The sequence below is a fragment of the Rana temporaria genome, chromosome 1, assembly GCF_905171775.1.
Source record: "Rana temporaria chromosome 1, aRanTem1.1, whole genome shotgun sequence".
Lineage (NCBI taxonomy): Eukaryota > Metazoa > Chordata > Amphibia > Anura > Ranidae > Rana > Rana temporaria.
This window is the reverse complement of record NC_053489.1, coordinates 485,707,921-485,732,511: the sequence shown is the minus strand read 5'-3', so window position 1 is coordinate 485,732,511 and position 24,591 is coordinate 485,707,921. Positions and strand designations below refer to the sequence as shown.

The following is a 24,591-nucleotide window of genomic DNA, read 5'->3' as shown; positions in this document are numbered from 1 at the left end:
TCCTAGTGTGCATTATTGTTTACATTTTTTTACAACATCCGCGGTTTACAATCGCTTTAAGGAAAGATGGTGTTATGCCCATCCTTCATTTAAAAATACTTTCTTGCAGCCTTATACTCAAACATAGCCTGAGACCAAGTGTAATTTCAGACATCACACTCTGCTTTATTAGATACTTGCATTTCTTTGTAATAACTGAGTAACTTGAAGTTAAGGAGCAACATCGGGGATGGAAGCATAAGAGAACTAGGCTTTCATTTTATTTTACACCTTGCATGCAGTGATAGGAAACAGAAAGAGCAAGGAATGTAAAGCAGTCTAGCAATAACATTAAAATGTGCAGCAGAAAACATGTATTCCTCTACAGCTACTGAAAAGAAAGCAAGGATGAGAAAGCTCAAGACATTGCATCCAAGTAGCTACTGTAAAAAAGACCACTTGAGCAGTATGTGAAATGTGGGAGACTGAAACACAGAAGTTTAAATTACGATATGTGCAGCCACTACAACGTTAAGGGCTCATCCACACACTGGGGGTTATTTACGAAAGGCAAATCCACTTTGCACTGCAAGTGCAAAGTGCACTTGAAATTGCACTGAAAGTGCACTTGGAAGTGCAGTCGCTGTAGATCCGAGGGAAACATGCAAGGAAAATAAAAAACATAATTTTAGCTTGCACGTGATTGGATTATAAAATCAGCAACGCTTCCCCTCATTTCAGATCTACCCCTCAGATTTACAGTGACTGCACTTCCAAGTGCACTTTGCGCTTGTAGTTTGCACTTGTAGTGCAAAGTGGATTTGCCTTTTGTAAATAACTCCTAATGTGTTGTTAAAAATAATTACAACTTTTATTTTTTTTGTCATAAAATTACACTTAGTTCAAGTTTATGCAACTGAGCATGTTGCAATGTACTGTAGTGACATGTGGTGGCTCTAGGGTTGCCACCTTTTCTTCACACCAATGCCGAACACTTTAACAGCGCATAGAATTTTTTTTTTTTTTAAGGAGGAACACTTTGGACTCTGGTGTAAAGATGAACTCTGATGTAAGGGGTTTTCTGTTCATCAAACCTCCCACTCACCCGAGGATGGAGGCTCAGGCAGACACCTTTCATCCACAATGTATCTGCCGGTTGCTGAGCTTCAAACTTCCAGCCCACACATCCCTTTCCTGAGGGACAGAACACTGGGGATTGGAGTGTAGCTGGGTAGACAGAGGGGTTGGGGGCGGGAGAAAGAGCAGATTGAGCCCTCTCGTCTCTCCTGACCGTGTATGGAGGTGGGGCCTGTGTGCATATCTATGTACTTGGCGGTTGTGGTGCTTGGTACAGTCCATTCTGAATATTATGTCAGTGTTTCAGGTGGTCTGAAACCTGAACACGTGATTAAAAACCCAAACTGGACGGGTGGCAACCCTAGATGGCATGCAGTTTTATGCACTGTGCTGTGTGTTTTAAGTAGTTAATGGCAGTTCATTGCACCTAAGCTATACATTATGGTATGAACATGGAACATAGAAAATAACTATTGCCTTGAACCTGTGTTTATTTCTGCAACTCAAAGTGTATGGCAAGGTAACAAATATTCAATACGCCTGCAGTGTCAGATACAGCAGTCAGGGATCAGCAGCTTGGTATAGTTATCACATGGGCTGTCATACATGGAAGTATACAGCTTCTTCATGTACATGTGGGCTTTTGTTTATTTCCAACAAAGTGTCACTTTACGGGGTCTAATAAATAAAAACAATGCTAGCCATTTAAACAGTCAATCTGGAGGCATATCTGTTCTGTGCGAAAAGGGCAAACATGAATGTTGTTTATGCTATATTCTCTTCTGAATTAATGTTCTTTTCTATGGGCAGTGGTAAAATATTGCATTATGGCCACTAGATGGAGCTGACGAGCAATGGAATGCATACCTATGCAACAAGAAAATTAATGTAACAATTTTTATTTATTAACACCAGAGGGAGTTAGCAAATATATGTAACCAAAGACCATTTGTGCAGAAGAGAAAATTATCTAAACAACATTTATTTTTCCTAATTCATACAGAAGAGTTCTCAATGCAAACTCACTGGACGAAAAGCTATGCAATTTTATTTATTTTTTTTAGACCATAGCAGAGTGTAATTTTTGTGTATCCATCTCTTTACTACAGGATTCTCTCCCAGACTGTGTTAAAAAAAATGGCCACTTAGAAGGGTATTCAAGAAGGGGGGTAGGGTAGTCAAATAAAGCATTATTCATGTAGCACACTCTAGGGTGTGATAGATGTAAGGTAGGTTTGTTAGTGTAGAAAATTTAGTTTGGTTTAGGGCTAAGCCTGTGCTGGGAACCTTAGTCAGGGTTCAGTAAGTCAAGGCTGAGTAACTCAACCTGACAGCTTCTCTGGTGCCTCCCCCTGGTCTAGAAGGTTGTAGAAACTTCTAGAGCTAGTGGGTGGAGTTTAGGTTGAGCTGTTTGGAATATTTATTAGGGCCTCAGCAAATCCTTAGAAAAGGTCTGGCAGAGGGCAAGGTTTACCTCATAAATAGGCATGAGCCATGCCAGCAGGGCAGTCGGGTGAAATACGCAAATATAGTGCTGTGGAGGCTGTCGGTGGCCCTCAAGTGTGCCCCCTAGTCTGGGGGGTGACCTTGGGCCAGGGCTTGGGTGCTGTAAGGATCCTGTTACAACACACGGAGGAAGCCCTTCCTGGAGGCACAGAAGCAAGTGTGAGGACAGTGTAAGTAGAGCAGCACTACTGGGGCCTTATGGGTGGGGAGACACATGTAGCCAGTTCTCCCTGAAGACCTTGTTGTGCCAAGTCTTCATCCCTTCACTGTGAGATTTCCTGCAGAGTCAGCCGGGTGGGCTGGAGAGAGAGACAGTCTGAAGGATTGCTGTGTGAAGTTAGCCTGGAGGTCAAGTGAAAGGAGAAGCTGCAGCCAGGTGGGTTGGCAGTGCCTGAAGAGCTGGTGCTGGGACCAGTAGCCACAGGGGGGAGATTGCAGGCTGATCATTGTATTCTGCTACACAACAAGGGGCTTCAAATGTTCCTGCCTACAAAGGGCTATTGCTAAATCTGACTGTGCCTGTCAGATCCATTTCAGTGATTCAGCTGGAGTCTGCAAGCAAGTAAAGTGCAGGAGCAATGTCAGGGAGGCTGTATATAGACTGTGTATAGGAAGATGTCCCTAAAGATGTTGCTAAAGTCTTGTTGCTGAAGTCAAGTGGTTATTCCATAATTTTCGCATCCCCATCTGAGTTATTAACCCTCAACAAACCACAAAACTTAAGTCATAGACCGTTTTCTGTCTTTGGAGTGCCTGTGAAGATTTGCTGTGCCTGGCTGTGCAGGGTGGGGGATCCAAGTTTACTTGTGGCTCCTTACCCGTGGCTCCTACATTCAAAAAGCTCAAGCCATGTTACTTATTAATGTGATTAAATCTAATGGCAATACAATTCCTTAGCCTACAAAATGGATACTTCCTGCCCATCAATTGTAATCACAGCAGGAAAAGAAAATAAGAATTCACCAGATGCTTAGAATAGTAGCTGATGTATTTTACTGTATAAGAATAACCTAAATATGACATATTTTTATTATGTTCCATGGTGTTGCCATTAAACAGGTTATGTTTGTGCACCTGCAGTATTTGTCACAAAATCTCATTGACCTCCTTCCCTCTCAAATAAAAGTATAGATCCCCCCTGTCATATGATGACAAATTTACACACCTCCAGGCAATAGAGTTCCTATGAAAAAAAAGCAATCTTACATATAATAGCCCTGTCAGTACAGGGTCACTTTCTAGCCAAAACCATCATTACCTAAAGGAATATACTTATCAGTGGCCTGTGTCTTGAAACAAAACAACTTTGTTGCTCCATTGCCACAGCAAGTATTCAACTGGTTGGAGGGGTCAAAGAATTGTTTTCCTTACATCCAGTGGTTCCTCGTGCTGGTTCCTATATCCAGTAGTGATGTATGAGCTAGCAGGACAAACCACAGCATGCGCCAGGAGAATACATATTTCACATACCCCAAAAATGTGGAATACATGCAATGGCTGAGGAAAAGCAAGGCAGATGCATTTAAACGCACAGAGCTCCAGAAAGGTAGGTGCATTCCCTTTTTTAGCAAGTATGGTTTTGGATAAAAAGCAATTCTGTGCTGACAGGTTCTCTTTAAGTATAACACAGATGCTTCTGGCCACCAGCAACCTTCTAGGTGATTTATTAAGTTCATTCTGATACAAATGCTGATTGTTTAAAGACTTCAATCATGTACATTTCCTACAGTTATTACATCAGACTGCTGAGACGAGCATGCCTACTTATTAGTCTGCTATAGGCTAGTCAAGAGCTATAGATTCATAGTTTACTAAACTTATTACAGAAATGCTTTTATATTCATTAAGAAAAAGTTGTGTGTGACCTCTATCAGTCAACTCCTTTCATAGCAGAAGTTTAAAAATATTTTATTCAGAAAAGTTTGATCTGTAGGAAATACTGTAGCTTTGCAAAGGATATTTAATATGTTTAGAAATGCAAAGCAAACACCAAAAGCTTTAACTTCATGATAAGGGAGGCACATACCGTGTTTCCCCGAAAATAAGACCTACCCTGAAAATAAGACCTAGTGCTATTTTACAGGAGGGCTGCAAAATAAGCCCTACCCGGAAAATAAGCCCTAGTTCGAGGTGATTGTCTGCTTTTTGAGAAAAACACGGTATAATCCTGGTACGGCGTGTGCAGTGTGCTGTGTGTCTGTAGCGGTGTCGGGTGTCATGTGCCTTTAATGCAGAGCGGCGCTCAGCTGATCTCCCCTGGTCTCCTCTTCTCCCACCTGCCTGTCACAGAGCTTTGGCGGGTAATTGAAAGCACTGTATGGTGCGGAACCTCTGCAATCAATGCAGCACGGGAACTCCTGTCTCTTCCCCTGCCTGTCTGCGTGGAGCTTGGTCCCCCTCCCTTCGGCGGGTAATTGAAAGCACTGTACGGTGCGGAGCCTCTGCAATGAACGTGTGTGGTTTGCAGCATGGATGATCACAAGGTATTTACAGTTTATTTTTCCTCACATGCTGGTGTGCCCTCTTCCCTGCTTGGAGCATTGCAGAGGGAGGGGGGCTGGGGTCCCTTGCTGGTGGCTGGGAGAGGTGGAGGAAGGCTGAGGTGTTTAGCACTGTTGGATTGCAGAAGCACACACATTCTGCATTGTGTGCTACTGCTGTAATATGAAAGAATTTGGGCATTTTAAGTTTGTTCAAACCGTGGATTCCTGACAGACAGGGAGAGAGTGAATATATTAAGACCTACCCCGAAAATAAGCCCTACTGGGTCTTTTGTTGCCAAAATTAATATAAGACCCAGGGAAACACAGTAAATTGGAGGGATAAATTGCATATTTTTATTTATTTATTTATTTATTTATTTTTTTGTTTTAGCATCAACGATCTCATGAAGATTCCACTGCTCTAAAATATAGCTTCTATGAAGTGATTACAGCAGAACATACAGATTCCCTGGAGTTACAAGCCCTACAGAAAAAATGCCTTGTCCCCGGATGGTACGCAATACATTTAGAACGATGGTTAACATACTTCCCACCCTCACAGGTAATATGAAGTTATTGCTGTATATCTGGTCTCAAACTTAAATAGGTGGATTCAGAAAGACTTAGGCTGGCGTATCAGTAGATACGCCAGCCTAAGTCTGAATGTGCGCCGGCGCTAATTTAAGCGTATTCTGGTAACCAGATACGCTTAAATTAGGCTCAGATACGAGCGGCGTAAGTGTCTTATACCGTCGTATCCTAAAGTGTACTTTTTAGTAGAAAGGATTACATGTCAGAATAAATATATATGAACTTCTATATGTACCGCACTACTACGTTTTAAAGCATGATAGTGAGCAAAATGGGGGTGTATGTGGGATCTAAATGGCCTACACTGTACCATACTGTGAGTCCTAAAATAAATGCTTTGGAAGTAGTCTTAATCAACAATATGCTATATACAATTAGTGTGTATGGAGGCAATTCTGAGAGAATGTGGTAAATTCAGGTATAGCCTTGGTATTTACACGGGACATGCTTGCTGAAAGTTTATAACCCTGCTTCTGGCAGTAAAGATATGTGCAAATATGACTACCAATGAACATAAAGATCAAAAAGTATAGTACCTATCGTGTCCTTAAAAGCCACCAAGAAAGCTGCTATGTATCCAAATGCCACATCCAGAAAGTCCCAATATTCAGTAAGTCCTGTCCATGATGGCTAGCAGAATGGGTATGTGAACCTATAGGATCCAAATGACCTGCACTATACAATACTGTGTTCTGTGTCAGTCCTAAAAGGGAACCCAGGGAGTCAAAAAGGTGCCACTGGCTTATCACATCAAGCAGATGCCAATGAAGTGATATCAATATCCTGACCTAACTATGTGCAGGTCTATGTACAGTCTCTCCTCCCCCAGGCTTGCTCCTCCCCCAGGCTCTAAGGAATTAAATCATGGAGGTCAGAGTACAAAGACAAATAAAACACACATGTTCACTCAGACATGCTCTAACTACAGGTCAGGGCATGCTACATAACATAAAGTCTACCTAATCCATATTACAGTATCTAATGCCCTCATGGGCCATTTGTCCTAAATTACAAAGTGTTAGGTCCAGCACCTGCAATTAATAAACTACTTATTTGACACTACTATCACTCTACAATATATCCTCCTACAGGATGGCATTGCATAACAAAGATATCAATATGACAAAAAAACATTTATATATCAATTTACAGTATAATATTTACAAAAAATAAGTAATTCTGCCTAGGAGTTTGGTGACTTCCATGATCCAAATTCATCTTGTCTCTCTGGAGGACCCGTTGGTCAAATTTTCCACCATTGTGTACATATTTGGTAACCTAGAATCGTATAGAATTCACATCTGCATTGTGCCACCTGCTATTCCAAACTTGTTTGGAAAATCTTTTTTTTTATTTTTGTACTTATCGTTATACGAGCCCTTGTTATCCGGCTCCGAGCGGGGGATTACTTCCGGGTATAGGCGTTCCTAAGCGAAGAGGAGTTGATTGACGGCTGCTAAAGTCACACTCGGGTGTTTTCGGCACCAGCAACGGTCAGCTCTTCACGGCAGGTGCAGGCGTGACGCGCCTTAGCAGCCGTCAATCAACTCCTCTTCGCTTAGAAACGCCCATTCCCCGCAGGATTCCCCGCTCGGAGCCGGATAACAAGGGCTCATATAACAATAAGTACAAGAAAGAAAAAAAAAAACAGCATACTGCAGATGTTAGCAGTATGCTACAGCTAATGTCAAAAAGTGGATTTTTGGGTGAACCTCCGCTTTAAGTCAATATACTTAAAATGAAACTCCAGACAAGCATCTGACTACATAACTGAAAAAAAGTGGTAAAGCATTGGATTTAGCACAGTTTAGTAAATGTTACCACACTATACTTACTCAACATCTAATTTATAATCCATATTCAGTATGTTATCTTGGTGTTGCATTTTAAGTTGTGAAAAAATAAAATACTTTGAAAATTGATACTAATTAGAACATTTTGTTATTTCAGCTGTTAATTATTGATGGGCAACATCTGAGGAGTGATCCAGCTATTGTCATGGATGATGTTCAAACATTTCTAGGAGTCTCTCCTCATTATAACTACTCAGATACTCTAACGTAAGTATATTCTCTTCTGGCTTTTACTTTGTATGATGAGGCACCATTAAACATTGACATAAGTAGCCTTCGCATCATTATGTATATCAAATGAGCAGTGTCGCATAATTCAGTATTACTATATATAACTTATGGACAATGTCTGCCTTGTTCAGTCATTGAAAAATATGTTCATTGCAGTCAAAACTGTGCTTTGGGAATAATTTAAAAACTCAGATCTACTTCACTTTCAAAGCACATTGTTTAAAGTACCCTCCAGAGGAATTAAGGAAAACATTATAATGTAAGTTCTGCAGTTATAAAATCTAAGAAAAATTAAAGCAACTGTGCTGCCACATGATTAATTTGGTGAAATGTGTACTTAGCTTTAGCTAGGACATGTGACATCTAGCTAGCGCTGATTGATAGGTAGACTGGGAAATTCTAAAGGTTTTACCTCTCATTCTCCGTTTAATTATTTTACGCACACATGGTGGAATAATTATATGTCTGCAATGTTATAATTAAAATAAGGGCAACTAAAGGTTAATCATAAGTATATAAACTTGCTTTCCAATTAATGCAACTATTAAATTCTAAGGGGAAAATACTTATGATGTATTTCCTCTATAAAATCCAGGAAATCCAAGTCCATTTTAACTATAGTTAAAAATGGGTAACTTTGTGTATATGAACTCCAGGCAAACAACAAATGCTGTAAAATGTACATACTGGTACTTTTTAGATGCTATGTAGATGTATTTCACAACACATTATATTTTTTTTGAAAATCGTAATTTTCTGGGGAATAATCACACATAATTTAAAAAAAAGGAAGCCTATTTAGATCTCTGTGTTAAATTTTCCACAATACACATTTTCACAAATTATCCTGTGTTAAATAGTAAAAAAAACACAGAGCCAGTTTTTGACAATTCCTTTATTAAAAAAAAACAATATCACAGACCCAGCATGCACCAACCAATCGGTGAATTCACCGGGGAAGCCCGCTGACAGCAGACGACTCATCGGTTATTAAGGATGCGGTGACCAGCTTCCCGTTCCCGCTTCTTAAGAACATAATGACTGTGCTTTCGGCTGGTCAAAAGCTTGCCGAACAGACAGAAAATGTGGGTGTTCAGAGAACAACCGAATGGGCAAAGTCTAAGCCAAACTTTTGCTCGGCCTGAACCGTTCACCCAACACTACCCAGAAGATGACATAGGTGCACATAACTAATATGAGCTGTGGAAGAGCAGTGTCTGTTCAAGGGATTCCAACTGTTGAGATGGGGGGTCACTACTCCCTGCCTCCAGCTGTTCTGCTTTTTCAAGTTGCTGTTCATCGAGGTTCCAGCAGTGGCAAAAGCGGGGGGGGGGGGCTACATCTCATTGGACACCCTGAGATGATACTGTAGTGTCCTACCTTTACATTTGGCCTCTTCTTGTCTCTTATGGGAAGATTGTACTGAGCTGAGCAGAAGAACTGTTCCTAGAGTTTGTACCATAGAGAAGAGTGTCCTCTTGTTTCTGTTAGTGGTTCTGGAGTATCTCTATACTACCCTACACCCCATCTAAGTTACCTTTAAACTAACACAAAAAATGACATCCTCTAGACTGCTTCTTGTGTTAGTGAGCCTAGACTGTGCTCTGTGTGTGCTGGCAGCTTCTGCACTAGCGAGGGAGAACTCTGTTCTTGAAGTGTGCAGTGACTGTGCCTCTGACCATCATCAGCTGGCGGTTCTCTCGGGACTACACTTTGCACTGTACAAAAAGGCTTTTTATATTTTTTCTTGCACGTTATGTTATTCCCCAAATATGATCATGTGGTCATATTTAGACAATAATGTAAGGGCCCATTCCCTATGTGGCAAGGCAATCCAGACTATGTAAGCAAATATAAGCGAATAAGCTGGGTGAAGTCAGTGGTTGGTAAGGACACAGCAGTTGCAACCTGCTGCTGCTTCCTTTACAACAATTGACAGCAAATGTGGCTATGTAGACATATTTAGGCAAGGATCTAACTAGCTGCATTCCTATGTGACTGGAGATTCCCAGCAGTTGCTGCTTCCTTAGCAACCATTGAAAGCCAGAAGCTGTCACATTCAATGACAAATATGTTCTAAACATTCAGCATTTGGATAAATTTCCAAATAGTCAGTGTTTGCTTTGAACAATAAGCTTATCCATAGGTTGTGGGCGCCACACAGAAACTGGATCCCACTAATAAAATATTTTTTTTCTTTGATTTTGCATTATGTCCTGATGAGCAGGTAGGACCCTATTTGCGAAAATATGGGGAACTGGATGTCCCAAACATTTACTGACTGTTCAACTTCCCTTTTTCACAGTTGCTGATGAAACAGTTCAATTGACTTTAGAATTGCATTGAACCTACCCAAGCTCCATCACTACAATCAGCAAGAAAAATCTGATTAATACCTTACTGATATATGAAATGCTTTTTTGGTAGTCCAACCATGATTCATTTATTAAAGGGTGTACTGTGCAAAATTGAACAATGAGGCTTTAATAAACTCCCTAGGAAAAGATGTTCTGTTTAAAAAAAAAAAACATTTAATAGGCACGATTATTCTTATAAAATTAATACTTTTTGCTAAAATATAATGGGGTTCATTTACTGGAAAGTGCAAATCCGGTGCAGCTGTGCATGATAGACAATTTGCTTTTTTTTTTGCATAAACATTTTATTACATTTGTTTGTTTGTTTTTGTTTAAAAGAAATACAACAAAAAAGGGACAAAAATATAGATTCCACATACATTGTACAGTCAGAGCCGGTTCACACAGGGGCAACACGACTTTCAGCACGACTTTGGGAGGCAACTTGAACACGACTTGAGTATGAATCACAACATGACTTGAAGTCGCCTAACTCGATGCCAAATTTTAACCACTTCAATACCGGGCTTTAAAACCCACCTCCTTCCCGGGCCTATTCTGGCACTTTTTTCAAACGGCTTTTTTTTGTAAAAAAATGGTTTCATAAATTAAAAAATAACAAAACAGTAACGTTAGCCCAATTTTTGGGTAAAATATGAAAGATGAGGTTACGCCGAGTAAATAGATACCTAACATGTCATGCTTTAAAATTGCGTACACTCATGGAATGGCGCCAAACTTCGTTACTTAAAAATCTCCATAGGCGACACTTAAAAATTTTGACAGGTTACCAGTTTAGAGTTACAGAGGAGGTCTAGTGCTAGAATTGTTGCACACCCGGCGACACCTCACATGTGTGGTTTGAACGACGTTTACATACGTGGGCGGGACTTACGTGTGCGTACGCTTCTGAGCGCGAGCTACCGGGGACAGGGGCATTTTAATTTTTTTATTATTATTATTTATTTTTTATTTTACTTATTTATTTATTTTTTTACACTTTTTTTTTACATTTTTTTTTCAATCGCTTTTATTCCTATTACAAGGAATGTAAACATCCCTTGTAATAGGAAATCTGTGTGACAGGTCCTCTTTAAGGAGAGATGTGGGGTCAATAAGACCCCACATCTCTCCTCCAGGCTGGAAAGAATGAGATTGTGAAAAAAAATTCACAGATGTCATTCAAACTAGCCGCAATTGCGGTTTGTTTACTTACGGGGACCCGGGCGTGACGTCATCACATCGTGCCCGGGCCTCCGACGGTCATAGAGATGACTGGTGACCGTCTGGTCACCAGTCATCTCTATGGCAAACATCCGGTGGACGGCGATCATCTCTCCGGGCCCCCGATGGCACGGGAGAGCCCGGAGAAGCACCGGATGGCGGCGGGAGGGGGGGGATGTCCCCTCCCGCCGCCTGTAAGAACGATCTAGCGGCGGAACCGCCGCTATGATCGTTCTTACAGTGCGCAGGATCGCCACCGCTAAAAATGTATATCTCAATGATGCCTCTGGGTGCAGGCATCATTGAGATATCCCCCCGCAAAGCCCAGGACGTCATATGACTTTCACCCACCCGGGATAACAGGTCCCCGTTTTGGACGTCATAGGAGGGTGTGCGGCTATTAAGTGGTTAAATAAAAAAACGTGTGGGGGAAAAATTGTGTGGGGGTACCCCCCAAATCCATACCAAACCCTTATCCGAGCACGCAGACCAGACGGTCAGGAAAGGGGGTGGGGACGGGCGAGGGGTACCAGGCGGCATGCCCTCAACATGGGGGGGTGCTTTGGGGCAGGGGGAGCCCACCCCAAAGCACCTTGTCCCCATGTTGATGGGGACAAGGGCCTCTTCCCGACAACCCTGGCCATTGGTTGTTGGGGTCTGCGGGCAGGGGGCTTATCGGAATCTGGGAGCCCCCTTTAATAAAGGGGCCCCCAGGACCCATCCCCCCACCCTATGTGAATGAGAATGGGGTACATCGTACCCCTACTCATTCACCTGGTGGTGGAAAAATGTCAATAAAAAACACTACACAGGTTTTTAAAGTAGTTTATTAGGCAGCTCCGGGGGTATTTTTTCCAACTTTGGGGGTCTTCCGACTTCTCCCTTCTGCGGGGCACCACCACTGTCTTATTTCAGCTCTTTTACCAGCGGCGGCCCGGTCTTCTCCCTTCTTCCGACTTCGGGGGTCATCTTCCGACTTCAGGGGGTCTTCCGACTTCTCCACTCTCTTCTCCCGCTCTCTGGTTCTTTTTCTCTTCTGCCAGGCACCACTGCTGTATTCTTTCAGCTCTTTCACCAGCGGGGGCCCGATCTTCTGCGTCACCTTCTTCTCCTTTTCAATGTTGATTTTAACGCTCCCTCCCACTGTAATGCCGGGTGTGCGGTGCGCGACGATTTATATAGGCCTCTAATGACGTCACAGTCCCAGCATGCTCCGGGTGTCTCCCCTGGGTCTGGTCTTCTCCCTTGGGTAAAAGGAAGGAAAAACTTGCGCTAAGTGAATAAAGGAAAGCAAATTAATATAAACTAGTGAAAGGTTCTGCTGCTAAACACAAAAGCTAGATACAAAGCAAAAAACAAATGTGGATAAAAAATGTGTAGCCCTGAAAAAAGTCACATGTTGCCAAAATGATTCAAAAATAATTATAACAAAATAGTGTCCAATAAAGGTGAATGAAGTTCATATGGGAAATATTCCCGTGAGAAATATGTAATCCTGTGTTACTCCAATGTTATTCCAAAATATGTGAAGACCCACCACCAGTGAATGTAAGGGGAGGCTTACCAGCTAGCCTGTGACCGCCCTTCTTTTATTTTTTTATTTTTTTAGCCTTCCCAGCCTAGAGGTGAGATGTGGAGACTTATTGACCCCAAATCTCACTGTAAAGAGGTCCTGTCATGCATATTCCTATTACAAGGGATGTTTACATTCCTTGTAATAGGAATAAAAGTGATTACATTTAAAAAAAAAATGTAAAGTGTCAAAATGTAAAAAAAATAAGTAAAATTAACAATAATAATATATATATTTTTTAAAGTGCCCCTGTCCCCGTGTGCTCGCACGCAGAAGCGAACGCATACGTAAGACCCGCCCACATATGAAAATGGTGTTCAAACCACACATGTGAGGTTAGAGCGAGAGCAATAATTCTAGTCCTAGACCTCCTCTGTAACTCAAAACATGTAACCAGTAAAAAGATTTAAAGCGTTGCCTATGGAGATTTTTAAGTACCGACGTTGGGCGTCATTCCACGAGCGTGTGCAATTTTGAAGCGTGACATGATTAGGTATCTATTTACTTGGCGTAACTTCATCTTTCATATTATACAAAACAATTGGGCTAACTTTACTGTTTTTTTTTTTTTAAAGCATGAAACTTTTTTTTATTTTTTAAAACGCGTTTGAAAAATTGCTGCGCAAATACTGTGCGAGATAAAAAGTTGCAATGACCGCCATTGTATTCTCTAGGGTCTCTGCTAAAAATATATATATAGTGTTTGGGGGTTCTATGTAATTTTCTAGCAAAGAAAGATGATCTTTACATGTAGAAACAAAGTGTCAGAATTGGCCCAGGCCTGAAGTGGTTAATAATGCTTAAAGTGAAACAATAAAAGTGAAATATTCCTTTAAATTTCGTACCTGGGGGTGTGTATAGTATGCCTGTAAAGTAGCACATGTTTCCCGTGTTTAGAACTCTCCTTGCACAAAATGTAATTTTTGAAGGAAAAAAAGTTATTTAAAACTAATCGCGGCTATTCATTAATTGCCAGTCCCGGCAATACAGAGAAAAGTCATTGAAAACAATGGCCGTTTTTTTTCAATGACTTTTATCTGTATCGCTAGGACCCCTACAATTCATTAATAGCCGCAAGTAATTTTAAATGGCTTTTTTTCCTTAAAAAAAATCATTTTGTGTGGCCGATGGCTGGCCGTCTCGAATGTTTGACCTCAGCAGAGGCACAAGACAGGGCTGCCCTCTTTCGCCACTACTATAAGCCTTGGCCATGTCCATCCGAGAGATCATGGGACTGAGTTCTGGCACTCTGACTGAAAAAATCAGCATGTACGCGGATGACACACTTTTATACCTGGCAGACTTGGGCCCCTCTCTACATGCGGCTCTCCAGACAATCGAACAGTTTGGAACTTTTTCCAGGCTAAAAATCAACCGGGGTAAGTCCCAGATTCTTCCCCTTGACAGTTTCCCACCAACTGAATTTCAGGACAGTTTGCCATTACAAAGAGTAAATACCATCAAATATTTAGGGATCTGCATATCCAGAACACCAGCGGATTATATAAATTTAAATCTAGACCCCCTAGTCTCCCAAGTTAAATCCAAACTACGGACCTGGGCCTGTCTGCCATTGGGGGTTTGGGGCCGGGTGAACCGCATTAAAATGGTCCTCCTGCCCAAAATACTCTATGTTCTCTGGCACTCCCCGGTGTACTTGCCCCTGAAATTTTTTAAATCCCTTGAGGCCCTTCTCAAACCTTTTGTATGGGGAAACAACAGACACAAATTTGCTTGGCAGGTGCTTAAAAACCTTGCAGACCTGGGGGGCACCGCCCTCCCTGATTTCAATCTCTACTACATCGCCTCACAACTATCCCAACTGTACCATATCGACAAGATGGACAGGGAACGGTTTCTCCAGCTGCTCTGCCCGAAATGGGCTCGGCAGACTGAGGACTCAATCTACGCGCTGGCTATGGGCTCTAGTGGTGCGCAGGGCCGGACTGGCCTACCGGGATAGCGGGAAAATTCCCGGTAGGCCGCCTGCTGCCAGTAAAATGTATTAGCTGTTGGCCACGGCGGCGGCCGCCGGACGCCATTGCGGCCGCCATCGCGGCCGCACTTTGCAATTATGCAGGGGTGGTGGACGCCTGCCCTATGACAGGCAGTCACTCCAGTGTCATGCGTGCAGCGTGTGTCACAAATATAAAGCAGCGGCGGGCCGGCCGCGGCGGGTTGCGGCCGCCATGCTCGCCGCCGCACTGTCCTTTGCATCTAACCCGGCGCTGTGTGGGTGGACTCACTGGGACTGGAGGCGGAGCGATCATGTGACTGGTCACTGAGGGAGGGGAGGAGCCGAAGGGAAAGAGAACCGAACGTCAGATCGGTTCCATCGTCCTGTGCGGCGCCAGCACCGCCCACTATTTCTCCTGCAGGGTCACATGGCAGAGGAGGCAGAGAGGACAAGAAATTAACGGCGCCCGCCACCCTTGGAGCACAAGGTGACCAAATATATTTTAATGAAATCCTGACCTGTATATGTATCTCTCTCTCACCATATAACGGTGCACCCCCCGCCCCCCCCCTCCTCTCTCTGTCACCTACCTTTGCTTCCCCTGAAAACTGTAAACTGTATAATAATCTCAGAGAGGGGGGGGGGGGGAAGGAGTGCACCGTGCAATGGTGTGAGAGAGATTATACAGATTACAATTTGCAGGGGCAGAAAAGGTAGGTGACAGAGGGGGGGGGGGTTGTATGGTGCACCCCCCTCTGTCTGTCACCTTTGCTGCCCCAGCAAATTGTAATCTGGACTGTATAATATCTCTCTCACCATTCCGTGGTCAAACCCCCCCCCCGTCTCTGCACCTACCTTTTAAATGCAAAAAAAAAAAAAAATGTGTAATTTGAAAAAATAAAAAACAATAATCTGCCTGCGCTTAGGACCGTGAATTGGGCTGCTGCCCCCCTGGAAACCCAACCCCTAAGGCCTCATTCACACGAGGCGGACTCCGTCGCTACGGAGTCCGCCTGCTCCCGTCAGTTTAGCGGGAGATCAGTCCGCAGATGACAAGCTCCTCTCTGCTCACTGAGCGGGGAGGGGCTTGTCGGGCACCGCTGTGTCCCTATGGAGCGATCTGATGAAAACGGACAGCATGTCCGTTTTCATCAGATCTTACCCGATCCGATCCGCATGGATGGATGGGGACGTGCCCCCATACGTCTGATTTTAGCGGATCGGATAGGGTCGGATGTCAGCGGACATGTCTCCACTGACATCCAACGCTCCATAGAGATGCATGGAGCGGCCGTTCAGGTCCGCCGTCAAAACTGACATGCGGACCCAAACGGTCCGTCCGTGTGAATGAGGCCTTAAAGGGGTAGGTGAATGTGATAGAAAATGTGTGAGGATTGGAGTGATGGCGCTGCCTGTGCCTTATCCCTTTATACCAGGGGTATTGAATTACAATTCGCTGAGGTCCGGTCAGTAACATTTTCTTCTAGCAGAGGTCTGAATATCATGTCGGACCTCTGTTGCTGCAGCACAATGCAGCTTGGTGCGGTGCAATTTTTTATTTTTTTAAAAAGGTCAAGGACTTCTTTGTCTCTGTTTCTTGTGGGTAGTGCAGCCCATTAAAATAGGCTAATCCACCCACAACGTGTGCACCTAATGCACATGCACAGATCTTAACCCATTATTATATCAGCGTCCTTAGTCCCCAGTGCACATCACAGTCCTTAACCCCCTTCACACCAAGATCCCCTCTTAAAGAGTGTCCTCAGCTCCCCCTTTACATCACCCCCTCCACTCTTTCCACAGTAATGTTCTCACACTCCCTTAACATCAACCCCCATTACCAGTACTGTCCTCTGCCCCTATTTATATCATAACCCCACATTACAGTCCTCAGTCCCCCCCACACATTACAGTCCTCAACCCCTCCACATCACTGTCCTCAGTCCCTCACATCACAGTCCTCAGCCTACCCCCTACATTACATTCCCAACCTCCACTTTAAAATCCTTAGCCCCCCTCACATGACAGTTCTTGGTCACCCCAATTTAACTTCTTCAGGCTCCCCCCACATTACAGTCCTCGGCTCCCCCCACCTTACAGTCCTCGGCTCCCCCCACATTACAGTCCTTAGCTTCGCCCACATTATAGTCCTCAGCTCCCCCCACATTACTGTCCTCAGCTCCCCCCACATCACTGTCCTTCTTGGTCACCCCAATTTAACTTCTTCAAGCCCCCCACCTTACAGTCCTCGGCTCCCCCCACATTACAGTCCTCAGCTCCCCCCACATTACAGTCCTCAGCTCCCCCCACATTACAGTACTCAGCTCCCCCCACATTACAGTCCTCAGCTCCCCCCATGGGCGTAAAATGAAGGATGGATGGCCGCACTCCAGACCAAACAGGTTGTCTTTATTTAAACGAACAGCAAAACATACCAGATCACAGCAACAGAAACAGGAGGATAACCGACGTTTCGCACTGACTTAGTGCTTATTCATGGAGCCATGAATAAGCACTAAGTCAGTGCGAAACGTCGGTTATCCTCCTGTTTCTGTTGCTGTGATCTGGTATGTTTTGCTGTTCGTTTAAATAAAGACAACCTGTTTGGTTTGGAGTGCGGCCATCCATCCTTCATTTTACGCCCATGCTTGCCTAGTGCACTGCCAGCACCCTTGGAATCCTACACCTGTGTATGACCCTATAGCAGACCCACCTTGAGCGGTGATTTTCCTTCTTCCTCAGCTCCCCCCACATTACAGTCCTCAGCTCCCCCCACATCACTGTCCTCAGCTCCCCCCACATCACTGTCCTTGGTCACCCCAATTTAACTTCTTCAAGCCCCCCCACCTTACAGTCCTCGGCTCCCCCCACATTACAGTCCTCAGCTCCCCCCACATTACAGTCCTCAGCTCCCCCCACATTACAGTCCTCAGCTCCCCCCACACTCCCCAGTCCCCCCACACTCCAGTCCTCAGTCCCCCCCCCACACTCCAGTCCTCAGTCCCCCCCACACTCCAGTCCTCAGTCCCCCCCACACTCCAGTCCTCCGTCCCCCCACACTCCAGTCCTCAGTCCCCCCACACTCCAGTCCTCAGTCCCCCCCCACACTCCAGTCCTCAGTCCCCCCCCCACACTCCAGTCCTCAGTCCCCCCCCCACACTTCAGTGCTTAGCTCCCCCTCTTTGATGTCCTTAGCCCCTTTCCCCACATCACTGCAATCCTGAGGCTTGGAATCCTCCCCCCACATTCAGATGTTAGCTCTTTACTTCACCCCCTCACTGTCCTATCTTACACAGACAGATCGGAGGGAGGCACAGCATGTCTGGATAGGGACAGGAGAGGAGTTGCAGGAAGGGAGGCGGGACAGTTCTGGATGGAGGGCCGAGGTAACAAACAGGTGATTGGCTGCTAGGATGAAGGACAGTCCTAGCAGCCAATCGCCTGTTTGATAACCTCGGGCAGCTCCGCCCAGAATTGTTCCGCCTCCCGCTGTCGGCTCTGTGAGGACTACAGAGCGATGGCAGGAGGAAGAAAGGGCTCCTACATCGCAGTACCGAAGCGGTCCGAATGGCAGAGTGCCGCGGGCCGCATGTGGCCCGCGGGCCGCCATTTAGTGATGCCCGCTTTATACCATAAAGGGTGAGAAAAGGACCAGTGGTCCCCACTCACCAGATCCAACTCCCCGCCAGGGGTACACAGCATGTAGTATAGGCTTCCCAGTTTTCCACTATACCTACATATACCTACTACTTTCATATCTGTCTTCCATATATATATATATATATATATATATATAATACATTCTTCAAATGTGCTTTAAAATGTATGGTTTTCCCTTTCATGAACAAGAAAATAATGACGTTTGCTGTTGGGCTGGTATAATAATGCTATGGGGCTGGTATGAAATTTTTTCCAGGGCTGGATTTTATTCCCAGTCCGGCCCTGGTGGTGCGGAACTAGGAGACGACAGATGGACCCTGCTGTACCATTACAGATGCATATGGACTTAGCTGCTGCCAAGCTAGGGATACCAATCTACAATGCTTACACTCCTTTATGGCACAATAAAACTTTGTCTGAATTTCTGCAACTACCTGATCCAGACCGATGGTCTAATTATGGTATTCTTTACATGCACCAACTGTTCACCGACAGAACCCTCAAACCTTTCACCATGCTTAGTGAAGAATTTTCACTCCCAAGATACATGCTCTTTCAATTCTTGCAGGTGAGACACGCGGTCCGGGCTCAGTTTCCGGGGTCCATCCCGGAAACTGAGCCCGGAATCCTCTTATAGCTATAATCAAAAGTACTGACCCCCGCAAATTAACATCGGCCTTCTACAGTATGCTCATTGCCCCCATTTAAACAAAATTGGCGTATAAGCTCAAACCTCGCTGGGAGAGAGTGTTGGGTCTCCTGGAGGATAAAGAATGGGAAGAGGCTCTAGATACCTGCAAGGCTGTCTCACCCAAGCTCTCCGACAGATTGACTCAAATCTATATTATCCATCAGGCATATCTCACCCCCCTTCGGGTTGCCAGATATAGAAACACCCAATCTACACTCTGTCAGATGTGTGGGAGGGAGGTGGGTACGTTCTTTCACTTAATATGGTCATGTCCCTAAGTGCAGGGCCTGTGGGCACAAGCTGTAACATTTCACGCTGGACCCAAAACGGTGTCTACTTGGGGTGTTCCCGGATAGTATAGACAAATATATGAAGACGTTCCTGCACGAGACCTTGTTCTCAGTGCGGAAGGTTATTGCCCAGAATTGGATGCGACCGGTGCCCCCTAGGCTTGTGGAGTGGAAGGTGGAGGTCAATAATAATCTTCCATACAAAAAAATTTGGTACATTAACAGGGAATGCTCGAGCAAATATGACAAAATTTGGGACCGTTGGCTACAGGACTCTGAAACTTGTATGTAAGGCGCCACAGGTCTGTGTTGCCAGATGGGTGGCCTACACCTGGCTAGATGCACTGTTGTGGGTCTGGGGGACCTGTTACTGCTCTCTCTTTTTCTTCTGTTAATTAAAAATTATCTGTTTGATGGTCATGACTGTTTTGAACTATCGGTATTCTGATTACTGTACACCCCTGTGTTATCATTGACACTTTAGCTATATGTAATGACATGTATGCACTTTTTGTTACAATAAAGTTGGTTGGGAGGGGAGGGGGGAAATGGAAAAAAAAAAGAAAAGAAGAAAAAAAAAAACTCCTCTACTGAATTCAGCTATACTAAATGTTGCATTTTCCATGCTAAAATTTATGTACAAATTATAGTATGATTGTACAACTGTTAATTTGATCACAATAAAACTTTGTTTAAAAAAAAAGAAGGGGGGAATAACATAGAAATAAGAACATTGGAAAAGCAAATTTATGAACTTAACCCTTGAGCCATGCTTGGCAAAAGGCACCCAGTGTTTGTGTCAGTCCTGGCGGCCACTGGTGGGCTGGTGCATGTTGAGCGGTACCAACTACACTACCAAAAGCAAAATAATTTTAAATGAGCAAAATCTAACATCAAAAATGTAACGGTATATTGCAGTGTGCTATTTTATAGATTGTAATTTGGCCATCTTACGTATGCTACAGATTAGGTCAGTGGTGATAAATGTTTAAATTATTGTGTTATGTAGGCCTAAGTTGTGTTATATGAAAGGAAACCTTTTTAATTGGGCATCCCTCTGTTGTAAATAAGCTGTGGACCCACATGTTTGCATGTGCCTGGTGGGGTAGACAAGTACACAAGTACTATTGGGGGGGGGTAGCAACACTTTTTTACATTTATGATTATAAAAACAGTAATATGAAAATGAACAGAAAATAACAAACCAAGTTCAGCAGATCAGCCCCAATGAGTCAGGTATGAACGCATGAGCTTGGTTCACTTGTTTTCAGAAAAAAAATGAGAGATGCTACCATGGGACCAATTTTGTTGGGTTGAAAAACTTATAAGAGATGCCATGTTACCAAGATATGACCCAAGACAGAAAGTTACTGATGTGGTTAGTTATAAACACCAAAAAAATCTGCGCTCATGGAAGTCCACGCAGTTAAATTATCTCAAATAATGAGGATGAAGAAAAATAATTAGTGTAGAAAATATATTGGGAAAAAACAATCCTTTTAATTGAAGACAACTTCAGTGTTAACAGTGGACAGTCTGGATTTGATAAGATAACACACTTGACCAGGTAACATATACCAGATATGACATTTCACCGGCAAACTCATACAGTCTCAATGGGTCATAGCTCACGGTTTTAATCTAGCATGCCATCCGCAGGTAGACCACCCATGTCTTGGGAGTAAGGTGTAAAACGGGGCACTGATAAGGGGATGGATGTCTCCTTACCAGCCGGAACCTGGCGGTGCGGGATCCGTATAGCCGCTCCGTGTCACAGCAGGCAGATGGGCGCCGGATTTCCCAGTTGTCTCTACGTATAACGATAGTTACAAGTCAGTGGCCAATATTATCAAAAAGCACTTTAAGATCCTCCACTTGGACCAGAGACTGGCCCCAGTACTTCCGACCATCCCGCAAGTCACCTTTCGCAAGGCCCGAACAATAAAAAATATCTTGGCCCCCAGTAAGATACAAAAAAAGCCCTTTAACTGTGTGGACTTCCATGATTTTTTTGGTGTTTATGTGTATGATTGGTACTTCCGGGTACCATTAATTCCGCAGCACTGGACTGTCCACTTTACTTTGCACACTAAGGCTTTTATGTTGTTAATCTGGGACACTAGTTTTTTCCCATAGAGCGCCAGTGAATCTTTTGTGTCTATGATGTGGTTAGTTAGCCATTCATAACTAAAGAAACTGCTTGCAAAAGCTGCAAAACATCCTCAACATTACAAAGCAAGTCCAGTTCAAAATCTGACTACTACTAGATGTGGTTAGTGAGGGATCACATTACCATACCATGCTACTAGAAGGACAGATTACAAGAAGTGCAATGCCACCAGAAGTTCCGTTCCACAAGGAGACATTACTGGTGGGGTCATGCTCCCAAATGTGGTTACTTGAGATACATCTTACTATTCTACTAAACGTGTAACGTTAGTATTGTCATATTAACAGAGATTACATGTTGCCTACGGGCCCATATAAGCTTCCACAGCTGCCATGTTACCAAGTGGTTTATGATACTATCAGAACATGCTCAGTTCCATTGATGTTATGGTACCAAGAGCAGCATGGTACCAAAGTTGCATGCTTTAAAAAAGATCAAGCTAACACAGGGATTTTTTTAGAAAAAGTGGTTGTAAAGGCACAAGGGTTTTTACCTTCATGCATTCTATGCAAGAAGCTAAAAAAAAAAACTTCTGTGTGCAACAGCAGCCCCCAGCCCCATAATACTTACCTGAGTCCCCTCTCAGTCCAGCAATATTCACAAGAGCCTTGGCTCGTCAGAGACTTGCACTCCTGAATTGCTTTTGGAAGCAGCAATTGTGCCAATCAGGAGACTGAGGGCGTGGGCCTGAATGGACACAGAGAGACGCAGTTCAGAAGCGTGCCTGTTTGGGTGCCCTCTAAGCAAGCTGCTTGCTGTGGGGGCACCCGGCAGGAGGGCGGAGCCAGGAGCTCTGCCGTGGGACCCAAGACGAGGAGGATCCTGGCCGCTCTGTGCAAAACTGCTGCACAGAGCTGGTAAGTATTATATTACATGTTTGTTATTTTAGAAAAAAACACTTAATAATGCTTTAAGGATAGAGTAGACAATGGTTAGAACATGCGTGTTTATTTCTGTCCATGTCCCATCCAATGTAAGGATTTTTATTGCTGTCCGTGCCCCCACTGGGGAGATTCACTCCCTCGATTTGTCCTGGTAATCTTTCTTAATGAGGCAGAAAATTATGTGAAATTCTAAGATTTCCATTTGTCCCCAGAGCAGGATGTGAGGGCACCTCTTCTAATAGGCACACCTGTTCCAATGGCAACTGTCTAAGAAAATAATTCCTTCCACTTTGGTGAGATTTCCTCTCTCTTCCTGGTGTGTTTCCAGGGCAGAAAATTAAGGGAAATTTCCCCAAGAGGACACAGGCAGCAGAAATAAATCAGCATTAAGAATGTTTGGACGTATATACAGTACAGACTTTAAAAGGGAATGTATAATCTTGTCAGTTATTATATGCATGTTAATTGATCAGCTCTGTGCAAATAGACTTGTTGGTGTCTGTTAATAATTTAAAATCCAGTTTTTGTAAAGTTTTGTAAAGCTGTTGGTTCAACAATGCTTGGTGGAATATTTCAAAATAATGTATCAGTACTTTTCCATCTATTGTTCAATTTGTTTTAATTATCTAAATAGATCTATTGTAATAAAACTGAAAGCATATTCTTGACAGACCCTTAATGAGAACTGCTTAGGGTAAGAATATTACAAAACAGACAATTGTATTTTTATGGGTGTTTTCCATCATTAAATACAGATTTCTGTCTTTGTTGGAACGTAAGGTTTAAAAATCTAACATCAGACTGCACATTTTCATGTTAATATTAAAACAAGAAATAGATAGCTGTCTTTGATAGTTCATTTTTTTTTTTAGTTTAATGAAATACCATGTTTTATATCATATAAATGTATTATTTCCACATACTGTATAGTGAATTGGGAATATGAAATAAATCCTATTACTTTACTGGCAAAACATAACAAAGCACACTATGAAACATATTGTAAGACACCTTTATCACCCTGAAAGATTATTGAGCAGTGAGATGGGTAGATGTACTCTCTATAACAGTTATGCCGCGTATACACGATCGGTCAAACCGATGAGAACGGTCTGATGGACCGTTTTCATCGGTTAACCGATGTAGCTGACTGATGGTCAGTCGTGCCTACACACCATCGGTTAAAAAAACGATCATGTCAGAACGCGGTGACGTAAAACACAACGACGTGCTGAAAAAAATAAAGTTCAATGCTTCCAAGCATGCGTTGACTTGATTGCGTGGATTTTTAACCGATGGACGTGACTACAAACGATCGTTTTTTTTTCTATCGGTTAGGTATCCATCAGTTAAATTTAAAACAAGATTGTTTTTTTTTAACCTATGGATAAATAACAGATGGGGCCTACACACGATCGGTCTGGTCCGATGAAAACGGTCCATCCAACCGTTCTCATCAGTTTGACCGATCGTGTGTACGCGGCATTACTGTCAGCGAAACAGAAGACACATTAAACAAAGTCTAGTGCATGCTACCAGGTTATTATTTGCACATGCCTGGTCATAAACCAGCAATCTGCAGCATACGGTATATTGTTTTAGCCCCCATTCACACCTAGGCGTTTTGTCGCCTGTAGTGTGACACCGCAGCAGCCCCGAGACGCTGGAGGGATGAAAACACATTGCCCTCTATGGAGATGGTTCACATCTCCACGCCGAACGCCGAACGCCGTACGCCTGCCGCCTGAAAAAAAGTCCCGGACCTTTTTTTCAGGCGGCTTTTGGCGTTCGGCATAGGAAATGTGAACCATCTCCATAGAGGGGGTGAGGCTGCATTCACAATCGCGGTGTTTTGTCGCCGCAAATCGCATTACAAAACGCTGCAATTTGTCGCCGCAATTCGCGGGACAAAACGCCGCGATTTTGTATGCCTAGGTGTGAATGCAGCCTTACTCTGCAGGAAGCTGTGCCTAGTGAAATGAGGTTCCAGTTCCCACATCTGCCCATGACTTCTTAAACAACCAAACATTTTGCAACCCTAATATTAGGTCTCTTTTCATTAGCA

General features: G+C 43.6%; 1 protein-coding gene across 2 annotated transcripts in view; it reads left to right on the top strand.

The window, feature by feature from the left end:
* LOC120918466 (bifunctional heparan sulfate N-deacetylase/N-sulfotransferase 4-like) overlaps positions 1–24,591 on the top strand; it is a 494,123-nt gene that overhangs the window by 459,171 nt on the left and 10,361 nt on the right. For both annotated transcript variants that reach the window (XR_005744379.1, XM_040330064.1), the window contains exons 11-12: positions 5,437–5,607; positions 7,587–7,696. Coding sequence is in view for 1 of the 2 variants with exons in the window: in XM_040330064.1 (XP_040185998.1) it covers positions 5,437–5,607; positions 7,587–7,696 (281 nt within the window). In the remaining variant the exon portion in view is untranslated. The remainder of the gene's footprint in view (positions 1–5,436; positions 5,608–7,586; positions 7,697–24,591) is intronic.